This window comes from Cervus canadensis, chromosome 24, assembly GCF_019320065.1.
Source record: "Cervus canadensis isolate Bull #8, Minnesota chromosome 24, ASM1932006v1, whole genome shotgun sequence".
In the NCBI taxonomy this organism is placed as follows: domain Eukaryota; kingdom Metazoa; phylum Chordata; class Mammalia; order Artiodactyla; family Cervidae; genus Cervus; species Cervus canadensis.
This window is the reverse complement of record NC_057409.1, coordinates 48,280,038-48,294,785: the sequence shown is the minus strand read 5'-3', so window position 1 is coordinate 48,294,785 and position 14,748 is coordinate 48,280,038. Positions and strand designations below refer to the sequence as shown.

The 14,748-nt window shown below is 35.7% G+C and overlaps 1 protein-coding gene across 2 annotated transcripts in view; it reads right to left on the bottom strand.

Annotated features, from left to right (window-relative positions):
- The window catches only part of PGAP1 (post-GPI attachment to proteins inositol deacylase 1), a 76,432-nt gene that overhangs the window by 32,038 nt on the left and 29,646 nt on the right, over positions 1 to 14,748 (bottom strand). For both annotated transcript variants that reach the window (XM_043445054.1, XM_043445055.1), the window contains exons 10-14: positions 12,985 to 13,068; positions 9,069 to 9,115; positions 8,628 to 8,679; positions 3,698 to 3,775; positions 270 to 345 (exon numbers count right to left, since the gene is read on the bottom strand). In XM_043445054.1, the coding sequence (XP_043300989.1) occupies positions 270 to 345; positions 3,698 to 3,775; positions 8,628 to 8,679; positions 9,069 to 9,115; positions 12,985 to 13,068 (337 nt within the window). The remainder of the gene's footprint in view (positions 1 to 269; positions 346 to 3,697; positions 3,776 to 8,627; positions 8,680 to 9,068; positions 9,116 to 12,984; positions 13,069 to 14,748) is intronic.

Here is a 14,748-nt window from a genome sequence, read left to right as displayed (position 1 = left end):
AGGAACCACAAGTTTGATCCTGATCCAGGAAGATCCTACGTGGCTCAGAGCAACTAAGCCCATGTACCACAACTATTGGGTCTATGCTTTAGAGCCTATGAGCCACAACTACTGAAGACCACACACCCAGAGCACATACTCCACAACAAAGAAGCCACCACAATGGGAAGCCCACGCATTGCATCTAAAGAAAATCCCATGCGCAATGAAGAGCCAGTGAAGCCAAAAACTGAAAGAAAAAAAAAATTTTCCAAAATCAAAGTACTTACCAAAGGAAAAAAGATGAGTTACAGGAAGCTGTATGGATCTTGTCTCTTTTTTAAAGAATTCACAATCTACAACAAACTGGAATACAAAACATTGATTTATTAGGGAAAAATAGAATTAAATGTATAGTAAAATATCTTCACTTGATATTTGAGTAGAAAATAAACATCTATAAACTTCAGTTTTGAAGAAGGCATTCTATTGTCTATTACCGTCCAACTCTCCAGCTATATTCAGGGGGCATGAATTCCTCAAGGAGAGATGCTAAGCTAAAAAAAATTGGTGAAAAATCTTAACTTAATAAATTATTAGAGGGTCATATCTATAACAGCAGATGTACAGCACAGTTTTCTTGTAGTTAGTTTTAGGTGTTTGTAGAAGAGGGACCATAAAGGATGGATAAAAACATTAAGAGCAAAAGTTAATTCAAGATTAATTAGGAATTTAGATAATATATCCCCAAATACTTTCTGTCAAAATAAAATGTGATCTTGTTCCATCTTTTAAAATTTTCCATATTTATTATGTTTCTACAGTCTAATTAGACTACAAAAGGCTTTTGGAGACATACTGCCATTCATTTACAGATGCTTAATGCTATTCATGTAAGATTACTTCTAATCTTACATGAGGCTAAACAGTGATTATAGTAGATGGAAAAGAGGTTCACTGCGTACAAAGAAAAAGAAATGCTATCTCAAAAAAAAAATAAACCTAAAATGTGACATCTCCATCAGTGCAATTTCCATAATGACATTTCTCGTCTAATAACATTTCCACAGTGGCGTAAGGATCTTCATTCTCAGCTATCTAATAGAACAGTTTCATTAAAATTGTTTCCACAATCCAACTAAATGACTCTAATCTATATGAGCTGAGGAAGAAATTAATCTGATGCCTAACTGTAGCTAGCAAGTAGTTTGCAATGCACTGTTAAGTAAAAAGCCAGTGGGGTCTACCTTAGGCTTTTCCAGTAACTGCACCTTCGACTGTATTTTAAGCTGTTTTATTTTGTTTGGGTGGAATTTTGATTGTTTTTGAAAATGAAAAACAGATGAGGGAAGATGCTATCAGAATGCACACACATAGGGAAACAAAAGAAAAAGATTTACTAAAGGGCTCTGCTTTTATTTTCCCCTCTTTAATTAGAAGGCAAAGAATACTATCAGATATTTCCATTATAAAAAACAGCCGTTATAGAAAAATCATTATAGAGAAAAATATAGAGAAAAATTGTTAAGAGAAATCATTTACTGAGCACAATTATTCATTATATTTTTATAGGTGTCTTTAGCTGAGACACTGCCTAAGATACGAAGAAATTTTTAATCACTTTAACAAGTAATTAAAATAATACAAATTTTATTATTACTTTAAAAATTTGGCCATTTCTTTATGGAATAAACCTTTATCCAAAAAAGAATTCATGAGTCTGTCTCTGAAATATACAGATAAGTAAATTTCTAATGGACTTAATTTTGTTTTCTGTCATTAAAAAATTCAGGTAATTCCATATTTACATTTGGAAAACTATATTAAGACAATCAGTTGACTCAAAAACTTTTTAAACTGCCTATTTAAATACATGTATCCTTCTGGCGATGGGTTGTAACAAACACACAGAAATCATGAAAGACCTAAGTTACCATCCTTGTGAGACTGGGTGTGCAACAACTAGAGTAAGCAGTGTTACTTTCCAAAGAGTGTTCACTAAGTATTTATTAGGCTGCTAAGACTGGCTATTTGAGAAAGGCTCATTAATTTCTTGGAATAATCAGAGAAGGCCTTGTTTGGGAAAATGTTAAATTCATTCAAAACCAACTTACCTGAAAGAAAAACCCTTAAAGAGAGCTTTTAGTACTGAAGATGTTGAATTACCTCTCACTTGAGCTAAGCAAAACAAAACAATGAATCCATTACAAGGTACTCCTGAGACTGTCTTTGAGATGACTCCTAACTACATCCCCTTTTCTTTTTTACTTTAAATATTTCCAGTGATTTTGGCCCCAAATCTCATTAACTTTTTTATTCAAGAAACATTTGAATGTATATCTGGTGGTCACTAGAGATTTCACTTCACTAAAGGTTTAGGATGCAGAGTAAAACCCATTTAGTCCTTACTCTCAATAAGTTCATACTGTGGTTTGGCAATAAAGACATAAATTATAATTCAGTGTAAAATATTCCTCAAAGAACTTATAAACAAAATATGGGACTAAGTAAGAGGTTATTGGAGTTGGAGTAATATTTTACTCCAATAAAAGGAAAACAGGGCACACTTAGGTTAGATGTTGAAGGATGAGTTTGCTGGGTAAAATGTCCCTGCCTACTTCTCTCAAAAATTACCATCCTTTTATTTCTACTCCCACTGCACGACTACAAGCCTGCAAAACCCCTTAACAAGTGCCTGGTCTGTCTTGCTTCTAATCCATCCTATACCATAAATAGATTCACTGTCCAAAACAAATAGCTCTGATCCCATTACTACCATGGTGAAAAATCTTTTGGTTCCCTTCTGGCTTCTGAATCTTCCAATGAAGGACGTCCACAATATGGCCATGAACTACTTTTCCAGACTTTTCTTCCACTACTTTTCCTCTATCCATGGTAGCTATCCTTTTAAAACTATTTACTTATTCACTATTTTCCAAACATACCCTACACCTTCCATGCTCTGATTTTACTATTTATGTCTCAAAGATGTTGTTCATTATAACTTTCTGCAATAATGTTACTATTGAGCATCTGGAATATGGCTAGTACAACTAAGGATCTGAATTTTCACTCTAAGTTTAATTAATTTAAATTTAAATAGTCACATGTGCTAATGGCTACCAAAGCAGATAGCCCAGGTCTGGAATACTCAATCTGTCTATAAAAACACTAACTATCCTTTAAGGTAATTTTAAATATCACCTGAAACTAATGTCTTTTGTGATTTCATCAGTCAGAGATATCTCCCCCTTTAACGCCTTTCAAGGATTTGCAATATTCTGATTTGTATTCTACATTTTTGGGTACCTCTTTCATTTTCCCCTACCCCTGGCTATCAAATATATTTCTATCCCTCTACCAACAGTATGTAAGCTTTCTGAGAACAGAGTTCATGTCCTCCTCTTTTGTGTGCCTCCTATGATTCCTGGCACAGAGTTTTTGCACATAAAAGGGTACTCAATAATTAACATATTTTGAAAGACTGATAAAGTAGAAATAATTCCCACTTGAAAGAAAAAGAATTGGATTTATTCTGCTTAGTTCAAGTCAGAGTAGATGATCCCAATGACTTAAACAGTCTTAAGTGGATCACCAACCCAGCCACTATTTTAGATGTTGTAGGTAAGTGCTATGCTGAAGAATGTATCAAAAAACGACTTAAATATTTAGCGTAAGTATCCCAGAAACATTCTGATAACAGACTCTTGTTTGTTACCTTACTTCCATGAATAGATGGTACATAAACAACAAGATGAGACAAAGATGGATAGTCTTGAAGTCTTAACGTCAGAGACTAAAAAAGATGAAAAAAAAAGCTGATTTTATTTAGGATATACAGAGCTTAAAGCATGTTAAAAGATAAATTACAAACCCATTTCTTACTTAGTAAGTTACAAAAAAACTGACTTCAAACTTTATGTTCAGTACTTCATAAAATGCCCACGTTTACATTTTCAGGTCAATGAACCTGCTGAATGTCAAATTTCTAATAATTAAGTTAATATGGACTGCCAAATATTCCCTGAACTATATTGCTTCAAGTAAAACAAATGAAACGTAACACTAAATTTAATTATTTTACAAAATTATTTCCAGATATGGTCTCTTATAATTTGTCTACTTGTTTTGTATAATATTACAGTATGATTTCTACATTGATTTTGGTGATATATGACAAAGAGCACTCAATAGTTGAATGGATGCTCAATATGACAGAACAATTGCAACTTAATCTGAAATGATTCTGATCTAGCTCATGTAATAAACAGTTGCTGGCTAATGATGTATGAACATTATCCCTTGGAACTTGTTCAGTAAGTGACATGAATGAACTACGTAAGTCTAACAACGCACCTCACCAAATGAGCATCTCTTCTCTTCTCAAAGCTAAGGCCTTATCTTACAGTCCATATTTTGAGGAATGACTAGATAGGAGACTGGTCTATTTAATGAAAAGCTAGGCTACCAAATATAGTTTTCAAGTTTGTTTTTTTTTTTTTCTGACAATAGATGTGGGAATGGGAGTAAATTATATGTTGCAACAATCTTATGCATTAAGAAATTTCTGCACTTAACAATCTCCACTGTTCTTCAGAAGCACCCATGTGGGGCAATCTGGACTGAGAACCTGAAGCACACTATCACGAGTGGTCCTCAAACAACCTGACCAGATTCAGGTTAAATTAAACTCCTGGGCTGTTGGAGAGCCAGGGTGCAATATATCCCTATGAATGATGCTCATAATATGAATTAAGAGCATCAGGAGCGGGGAATGAAGAAAGAATTCATAGGGCCTGGACTCCATCTGAGGCCTGTCCGTGCTGGTCGTGCGTGGCAACCTCTCCAGTGGACTCTGAACTCTCTGCTTAGTGCCTGTGGGAACGACAATGGAAGGATAAGACTCCCTCCGGACAGGGGAACCTTGAAGATCGTATCCAGGTTACTCATCACCTAAGAGAAAACAGACACTAATCACCCCGGCCTCCGGACAGTATCTATCGGAATGTAACAACAGGCTTATCGGTTATTAACTGGTTGGAATGTAACCACGGGCTCATTGATTATTAACTGTTTGAACACATAACACCTGAATGATGGAGTTATTGTGATTGCATTTACCCTTCCTTTGTAAGCCTCAAGGGATCTGGGGTGGTGAGTTTGGACACATACACATGGGGTATAAAAGATTTTCACAAATGCTGGTCGGGGTCCTTGGCTAAGAGGAGACTCTGCCTTGGGCCCACTGGTGTAATAAACTGCACTCCACTAAATAAATAAATAAATAAATAAACTCCTGGGCTGCATATCAACTGATTAAAGAAAGTCTCTATAGCCAACTTACATATTCTAATGTAAATTAAAAGGTGACAGGGGCTTCCCAGGTGGCGCAGTGGTAAAGAATTTGTCTGTCAGAGGCAGGAGATGCAGTTAAATCCCTGGGTCAGGAAGATTCTCAGGAGTAGGAAATGGCAACCCACTCCAGTATTCTTGCCTGGAACATTCCATGGGCAGAGGAACCAGGCAAGCTACAATCGCAGAGTCAGACACGACTTAGCAACTGAACACACACACATGCGTGCCTGTGTGCGCGGTCATGTCCAACTCTTTGCAACCCCGTGGACTATAGCCTGCCAGACTCCTCTGTCCATGGAAGTTTCCAGGCAAGAATACTAGAGAGGGTTGCCATTTCCTACTCCAGGGGATCTTCCGACCCAGGGATCAAACCCAGTCTCCTGCATTGGCAGGCAGATTCTTTACCACTGTGCCACCTGGGAAGCCAGAGCACGTGCACACACACAAAAGGACCACACAAGCCAAAGCTCCAGGCAACTGAGACCAACCAGAGAAGTGGCAGACAATATGAAAGATAAGTTAATTAGAAAGAACCATGGCTATCTGTGTAGCTATCCACTCTGAGAGCTTTTGTTGCTCTCAAGAAAAATTTTTTTTCTCAAGAATTTTTTTTTTCAGGTCAGTCAGTTCAGTCACTCAGTCGTGTCTGATTCTTTGTGACCCCATGAACTGCAGCACGCTAGGCCTCCCTGTCCATCACCAACTCCCAGAGTTTACTCAAACTCCTGTCCACTGAGCCTGTGATGCCATCCAACCATCTCATCCTGTCGTCCCCTTCTCCTCCTGCCTTCAATCTTTCAATTTTTCAGATCAGAATACTTTAAAAAGATATGAGAATGTCAAAGTACATTTACTTATAAAGTTAAGCTCCCATATAGTTATAAAATCAGTAGGAATTTGGCAAGATACTATTTATGAAATTGCTACATTGAAAGGTAAGGTTAATACAAAGTTTGAAAATTTTTCAGTGTTTTAAAAATAAAAATTACCTTAATGCTAAGGCAACACACATAAAAAAACAAGTAACAGTGTTTGGACGTCAGAAACCCTTCAATTTCTGCTGCTGTGTGTGGGGCAAAGCTGTGGTGCAATGTTTAATTTAGGCAAAAGAGTGACAAGGTAACTTTTCTCATATAACTTAGATTTCTTTCCAAAGGTAATTGTTTTGTTTTTAGCAATAAGTCCATTTGGGCTCGCGAAATTGTCGGTGTGCTGTGGTTTGTGTGTTTTTAGAAACTTCTTCACTGTGCCATGACAGAAAAGCTCCATATGATTGGTGCTCTGAAGGCCCTAAACTGCTTTGCTAGAGGATTCCATCTATTTGTTAACAATTCAGTCAGCAGAGGTGCTCAAAATGGTGTGATTCTCATGTGGCATTACCCTTGTTGAGAAGACATAAATAAGAATAGAACTCACAGAATTTTTTTACTTCAATCTTTCCTTTCAACTTCACGTCAAAGTAACTTTGTGTGCTTTTTATAAATGGCTAACACACACAAATGTATACATGTAATTTTGACTTTCATTATAATGGAAAAGTTTATTTGCATTTAATAATTGCAGTCATCTTCAATTGAGAATAACTAAGACAGCAGAAGATTACAATCCTTCCTTTCTAACTTCTCTCTTTTCTCCTCAAATCCAGCAGGCTTTTAATGCCGCCCAGCACTTTCTCATAGCATCCACTATAAAAAGTAAGCAGAGGGAAGAACTTGTTCTCCTACTGCTCAGCCAGCTGTTTCTTACATTTAGAAAAAAATAACACAGGGGACTAAAACTAGATCAATATATTGTTTAATCTTTGAGACTAAAAAATAATATAAAAATATTATGGTTTAAGAGTTAACTTTTTAAAAATAGTAATAAAATAATATTTTACCAGGTTTTTAATCATTTATTTCTTTCTAACTCTTAAATTGGGCTTCTACAGTGGCTCAGTGGTAAAGAATCCGTCTGCAATGCAGGAGCCAAAGGAGATATGGGTTCGATCCCTGGGTTGGGAAGATCCCCTGGAGAAGGGAATGGCAACCCACTCCAGTATCTGTGCCTGGAAAATCCCATGGACAGAGGAGCCTGGCGGGCCACAGTCCATACGGTTGCAAGGAGTCAGACACGACTAAAGTGACTTAGCGCACACAGCTCTTAAATTACAGACTGAAGAGGATACCCAAACTGAAAATTCAAGGAAATATTTAATACACCTTAATCAATGACTTGTCAGTAAGTACATCCTATTACTTTTGTTTTTGTTTTGATCCAGCATAGACAGTTAGGATAGAACTAGTGAGAGACCTTAAAAATGTTCTTGTGAGTGAAATCAGTTATTTGTCATATCAAAACAAAGCCACATGAATAAATATGCGCCAAGTAAGACTGACCAAAGCGACAGGAAAAAAATCACTGCAATCATCCCGCAGCCCAGTGTAAGTGACTTGCAATTACTCATTCTGTCATCACCCCTCTCCTCGGTGCGGTACAGACTTGACTACACACACAGATAAACAAACATTCATGAGGACAAACAACTGGAGCTGGGAGATGACCAGGGCCAACCAGAGGACTGCACATCCGACTGTATGAATGCAGTATTCATTAGGACAATTTTTTTGACAATATATTTTAAAGTATATATTTATTTGAAGACTAAAAGCTACCAATTCTAGCACATGATTACCAGTGTAATAAATACAATGTGGAAATTAGAACAGACATTTTCTAATATCAAATTTTAGAATTGTTCTATTTTTCAACAACAGATTTTGTTGAGTATGCAAATTAACCTTTTGTAAAGACTACTGACCTGCCACAACTGCTTAAGGAAATCACTAGCAATTATTAAATAAATTCTATGGAACCTTAGATAAAAGTAGATAGTTACTGAAGGGTTTAGCCACAGATAATATTGAAATTGAAATCTGTTTTGTGTCTTTTTGTGATGCTTACTTCCCCAAACAAATTCTGAGTATACTCAACTCAGTATTTTAAGACAGACCATTCTAAACAAACTCTCAAATTAAATCTTAAAATTTATCTATCTTTTATTATGATGCTATAACATATAGATTTAATTTTATCTAGGATTGATGACCTGTTTTCATCTATGAAAGCTAAAAAAAAAAAAAGCTATTCTCTATTAAGTGTATTTCTAGAGAAAATATTTCTAAAATGTACATTAGCAAATCTCAAAATTTATTTATTACCTAGATCAATTTAATCAAATAACATACTGTATATTCCTATATGTTCAAATATTTTTTTCACCTGGATATTAACATTCTAAAGCCATAATTTACCTTAATTGTTGGCAGCAGTTCAGCTTTCCATGATAAATCAACCCCTTGCCGGCTTGGAAATACATATGAAAATATAATTAAAGGACAAATATATTAAAGTATTATAAATTACCAATAAGCATCAGAACAACAAGAAACCATCCATGGACCTATCAGAAACACTTCTAATGAAGTCAAGTCTGGTAAGTCTAACACAATACGCTTTATCCACATAGTCCTTTTGGGCACACAAAGTAGTTTTTCCTAGCAACCAATTACCAATGTTTGCAAAAATTACTAGTATGTTAATTTTATTTATTTTTAATTTTAAAATCAATGTTATAATTTAGTACGGTAGCAAAATGACAGTAAATGTATTTGAAGCAACTCTGAAAGTGTAATTTGAGTATATCTTATGTTGAGAAAATGAACAACTAAAGGCTTTATGTTTAAAACACTTACCACATAGAAGTGCTGTTTATGCAGCCAAAAATCCAACTATTTGTATCCTATTGATTAGTAACACAAAACAAAGCACAATATTATAGAAAATAACTATATAAAATAAGCATTTCACTGTTTATGATAGGGTCAGTAGGCATAATGAAACATAAAATAATAACTTGCTATTCAGAAATGTATTCAAAATGGTCTCAAAAGTCAAACAGGTCAATGGTAGGCAAAGAAGTCTAAACAGACAGGTAAGCAAGTAACCTGGAGCAGCAGTATGAGAGATGAGATGATGGGTAATCTTTCCATAGCATACTGCTACGCAGGTCTAATGTCTGAACAAACATTTAGAGTTCAGCAATGTCCACACTTTAATTAGATAGAAATTACAAAGAAAGTAACCTACATTTTAACAAAAAATAAGAATGAACTACAAGTGGACTTTCATACAAAGAGGGGGGAAAAAGCCAGAGTCAAGCCAAGTAATTAAAAATAATAATCTAATATAGCTTTTTAGTTTATCATTTGAGTTCTCATTTGATTACTAGACAGGTAACTTTTATGCAACTGAGATTGTGCTTGGATTGAAACACAATTCCAAGGGTTTAAGACTAAAGCTTAGTTGTAACTTTGTTAGTGCAGATTGGGAATACTGCAGAGATGGCTGTGGTATTTTAACAATATTACATATTCAGCTTCAGTTATTTAAAAGCAGTATGACCAAAGATTGTCACTTCAACTTTTAATGAAGTAGTAAGAGCAGTGCTCCAAGATCTAACAATACTGAACTCCTACCAGAGCATAAGAGAATAAGAAACACTGCTGAGACAGCTACATACATTGTCCCTTAGTATGTAGACAGAGCAATAAAAGTATCAATGTTTTCATTCAACTAGAATTTATAAAATCTAATCCGGAGCCAAGGAATTATGCTAAACCCTCAAGAAAAATGATGAATCAAGCAGATTGAGTCTCTGCCCTCATGGAGTTTAAATAAAATTTTAAGATATTTTTCAAGAACATAGAAAAGTAAGTTGAAAGAAAACAAGAGCATTGTGGTACTTCTCGACTCTCCACTGCTGACAAAATACTTGTCTGACTTCTTTATCAGTTATCTGTGCTTCCCAGTACAAATACATGACATTACAAACCAAAGCAACAGGAGAGAACTGCATGGGCCTAGACAAAGAAAACCTAGCAACCTCTCAAGATCAACTCATTTGTACGACTGGTTTTTGCAGCTACTAAAGGAGCCTATATCAAAGATAGCCTTTATTATGAAAACTGCCAATATTCCAAACTACTTATTTTGGTGTCTAGGGAATTCTGATTTAGTCACTAACAGATTGAATAAAGTATTATTCAAACCAACCCTAAGACACTGTGTTGTTAAAACCTAGAAGGTGTCAAAAGAACAACTTCAGGTTATCTAGTAAACACTCTTACCTCAGCTAATTATAAAGCTTGTATTAAAAATCAGAGAAAGTCACTCAGGATTTGCTAACTCCTGAAGTATACAGAAAAGAAAACGCTATTTGATCATAAAATTTATAGATCTAAAAAAATATCTATCTATGGTAAAAAAAAAAAAACTGACATCCTCAACAGCTGCTAACATCATTAGATGAAGGACTGATTAGAACTTGATAATGGATCATGCCAGTAGGACCTGAGTTCACTGAAAAATCAGTGCACTGATTTTTTTTGTCACTCAAAATGGGACAACCACTTACCTAACAATGTGGTAAGTATGCAGCTCTACTTATAAAACACTCCTACCAAAAAAAAATTTATTCAAGATTCTAGATCTACCTACCTACCAGTTTACAGAAAACATAAGGGACAGAAATACATGTTAAAAGATAGCACAAGAATACAATCAACTAAACCCAAAACAAATACATGGCATGGGAGGAAAAAAGAGGGGACTGTTATAAAAGAGACATAAGATCTATGAATCAAATGCCATGTATGTACTTTTTGGATTCTGATTCAAATAAGCCAACTTAAAACTTAAATGAACAAAGGAAAATTGAACATGGGCTAGATACCATATGACATTAAGGAATATGTAATTAATTTTGGTGGGTAAAATAATGATATTATAATAATGTGTAAAATTCTTCTCTGTTAGAAAGATTGAAATATGTATGAATAAAATGATAAAATGCCTGAATTTTGCTTTAAAAATGCTTCAGTCAAAAAAAGTGAAGAAGGATTAAATCACATTAGAATGGCAGAGTGTTGGTAACTGTTAAAGCTGTGTAACAGTTATACTCTACTTTTATACGTTTGAAAACATCTATGATAAAAATGGAGAAGATTTTAAAAGATTCTCCACATATCCATAGACCTTATTACAAAAAAGGGATCCTCCAATGAACCAAACGGATATATTTGCACTTTGGCAAAGATTTTTCTCAATACTGCCATTTTTATTTGGAATAGTGTGGATGCTTTAAGCCATCACCCTCAGGGCCAGATTCTCTTGGGATAAACTGTTCATCCAAATTTTAGGCTGAGAGATGCAAAACTGTGGCAAATCCACTAAAATTAGTATTCACTAGTATCTAGCCCCCAATGTCTGCCTACCAACTCTTCTAAAGACTTTCAGTTCAGTTCGGTCACTCAGTCGTGTCCGACTCTTTTCAACCCCATGAATCGCAGCACGCCAGGCCTCCCTGTCCATCACCAACTCCTGCAGTTTACTCAAACTCATGTCCATCAAGTCGGTGATGCCATCCAGCCATCGCATCCTCTGTCGTCCCCTTCTCCTCCTGCCTCCAATCCCTCCCAGCTTCAGGGTCTTTCCACTGAGTCAACTCTTCGCATGAGGTGGCCAAAGTACTGGAGTTTCAGCTTCATCATCAGTCCTTCCAATGAACACCCAGGACTGATCTCCTTTAGGATGGACTGGGTGGATCTCCTTGCAGTCCAAGGGACTCTCAAGAGTCTTCTCCAACACCACAGTTCAAAAGCATCAATTTTTCGGCGCTCAGCTTTCTTCACAGTCCAACTCTCACATCCATACTAGAAAAACCATAGCCTTGACTAGATGGACCTTTGTTGGCAAAGTAATGTCTCTGCTTTTTAATATGCTGTCTAGGTTGGTCTGACTTTACTATATATCAAATGGCAGTATCAACCAACTAAGTGACATATTAGATCCTAGTCCTAAAAAACACAAATAATCCAACAAAAGGGAAATGAGGAAACTTAAATTCTGAAAGATGTAAATATAAAGTGAAGAATCCTAGTGTATGAGGGGAAAAAAACCAGAATAGAGAGCAAAGCACCCAAATTGGGAGGCAAATTCCTGAAAGCAAGAAGTGTCGATAAATTATTAAACAGTCCTAATATAAGAAAAGATGCTAAAGCATATAACATATTTGTAGCATAGTAGGTACTCATTAAAAAGAAATACACAAAATCATCATATTGACACTGTAAATCTGGGTAACACTGTAACAAAAAGTTACTAAACTACTTTAGAGAATATTTGGTATAAAATGTACTCCAAATTTCAGTACGGAAGTCAATGGAAAAACAGTATTTAGTTTATAAAACAGAGAACAGTTTATAAAACAGAGAACAGTTTTGCTTAAATGTATCTATTTCTTTAAAGTACTAACATAATTTTAGAATTAAAGAAACTCTGAACTGAATTCCTTCATCCTAAACACAGTGAAACTAAGGTAGAAAGAAGGAAAAACCTAAGCTAGAGGCAAAGTACAAGCTAACAGTATACCAGTTACAGATACATTTTGATCAGTACTTTTCAATCAATACTCTGTTCCAGATAAATGTTTTTCAATTAAATTGGTTTAATAATAGTTTATAGCTAAAGATGAAATCCATTAAGCTGAATTTTAAAAATAAACAATAGTCAGCCTTTAAAATTTACATAAAAGTGTACCAATTATCTTACCAGCATGGTGCTCTGACAATAGACATGAGTGTAGATTTTTCTGTGATTTGCAAGGGGAAATGTAAAATATATCTTATCAGATTCCTAAAAACAAGAGGGAAAACACAATAAAACTATTATGAGAGTAGATAATTTCATAATTCAAAAATTCAGACAAAGTAATAATTATTCTAATGAATTCTAAAGGATTATTTTAATTCTATCCTTCTTGATGTTGCAAACCATTACTCTAGGGATGAGAAGAAGATACAAATACAAAACAGTACAAACTCTGAACACCTGAACTTGTCTTGGAAGCATCAATACGAATCCCTGCTTTTCTTGTTGGGTTTGGTTTTTGGCCTCATGACCGGACATTTCTTAGCTCTGTTCGCTGGAAAGGCCTTAGAAATGATAGCTCACTACTCATAACACCTGTAAGTGCCCAAGTTACGGATTTTAGATACTGTTTACCAAAAACTAGGAAGAGCTACTTTGAGAAAAAGCCAGATTCAAGGTCTGGGACAGGAAATGTCACACAATGAGCTAAAATATTATCTTATACTAGAGTGAGGAAAACATCAAAGACAACTAGAGAGCAGCTATACCAAAAAGATCCAGGAGCCTACATTGAAATGGCTTCTACTGGTCAAAGACGGAATAGTTTTGTTGTTTGTTTTTTTTTCATTTATTTATATTAGTTGGAGGCTAATTACTTTACAATATTGTAGGGGTTTTTGCCATACATTGACATGAATCAGCCATGGATTTACATGTGTTCCCAATCCCGATCCTCCCTTCCACCTCCCTCCCCATGCCATCCCTCTGGGTCTTCCCAGTGCACCAGCCCTGGACTGGCGATCTGTTTCACAATTGATAATATACATGTTTCAATGCTATTCTCTCAGATCATACCCCCCTCGCCTTCTCCCACAGAGTCCAAAAGTCTGTTCTATACATCTGTGTCTCTTTTTCTGTCTTGCATATAGGGTTATCGTTACCATCTTTCTAAATTCCACATATATGCGTTAGTATACTGTGTTGGTGTTTTTCTTTCTGGCTTACTTCACTCTGTATAATGGGCTCCAGTTTCATCCATCTCATTAGAACTGGTTCAAATGAATTCTTTTTAATGGCTGAGTAATATTCCATTGTGTATAGGTACCACAGCTTCCTTATCCATTCGTCTGCTGATGGGCATCTAGGTTGCTTCCATGTCCTGGCTATTATAAACAGTGCTGCATGAACACTGGGGTGCACGTGTCTCTTTCAGATCTGGTTTCCTCAGTGTGTATGCCCAGAAGTGGGATTGCTGGGTCATATGGCAGTTCTATTTCCAGTTTTTTAAGAAATCTCCACACTGTTCTCCATAACGGCTGTACTAGTTTGCATTCCCACCAACAGTGTAAGAGGGTTCCCTTTTCTCCACACCCTCTCCAGCATTTATTGCTTATAGACTTTTGGATAGCAGCCATTCTGACAGGCGTGAAATGGTACCTCATTGTGGTTTTGATTTGCATTTCTCTAATAATGAGTGATGTTGAGCAGCTTTTCATGTGTTTGTTAGCCATCTGTATGTCTTCTTTGGAGAAATGTCTGTTTAGTTCTTTGGCCTATTTTTTGATTGGGTTGTTTATTTTTCTGGAATTGAGCTGCAGGAGTTGCTTGTATAGTTTTAATAGAAATTTTAGTATCAAAGACAGGACAATTTTAGTATTTTAGTTTAGACAGAAACACAAAAATGTCTGAGCTCATGATAACACTAGAGGAACCCCCCCCCCCAAA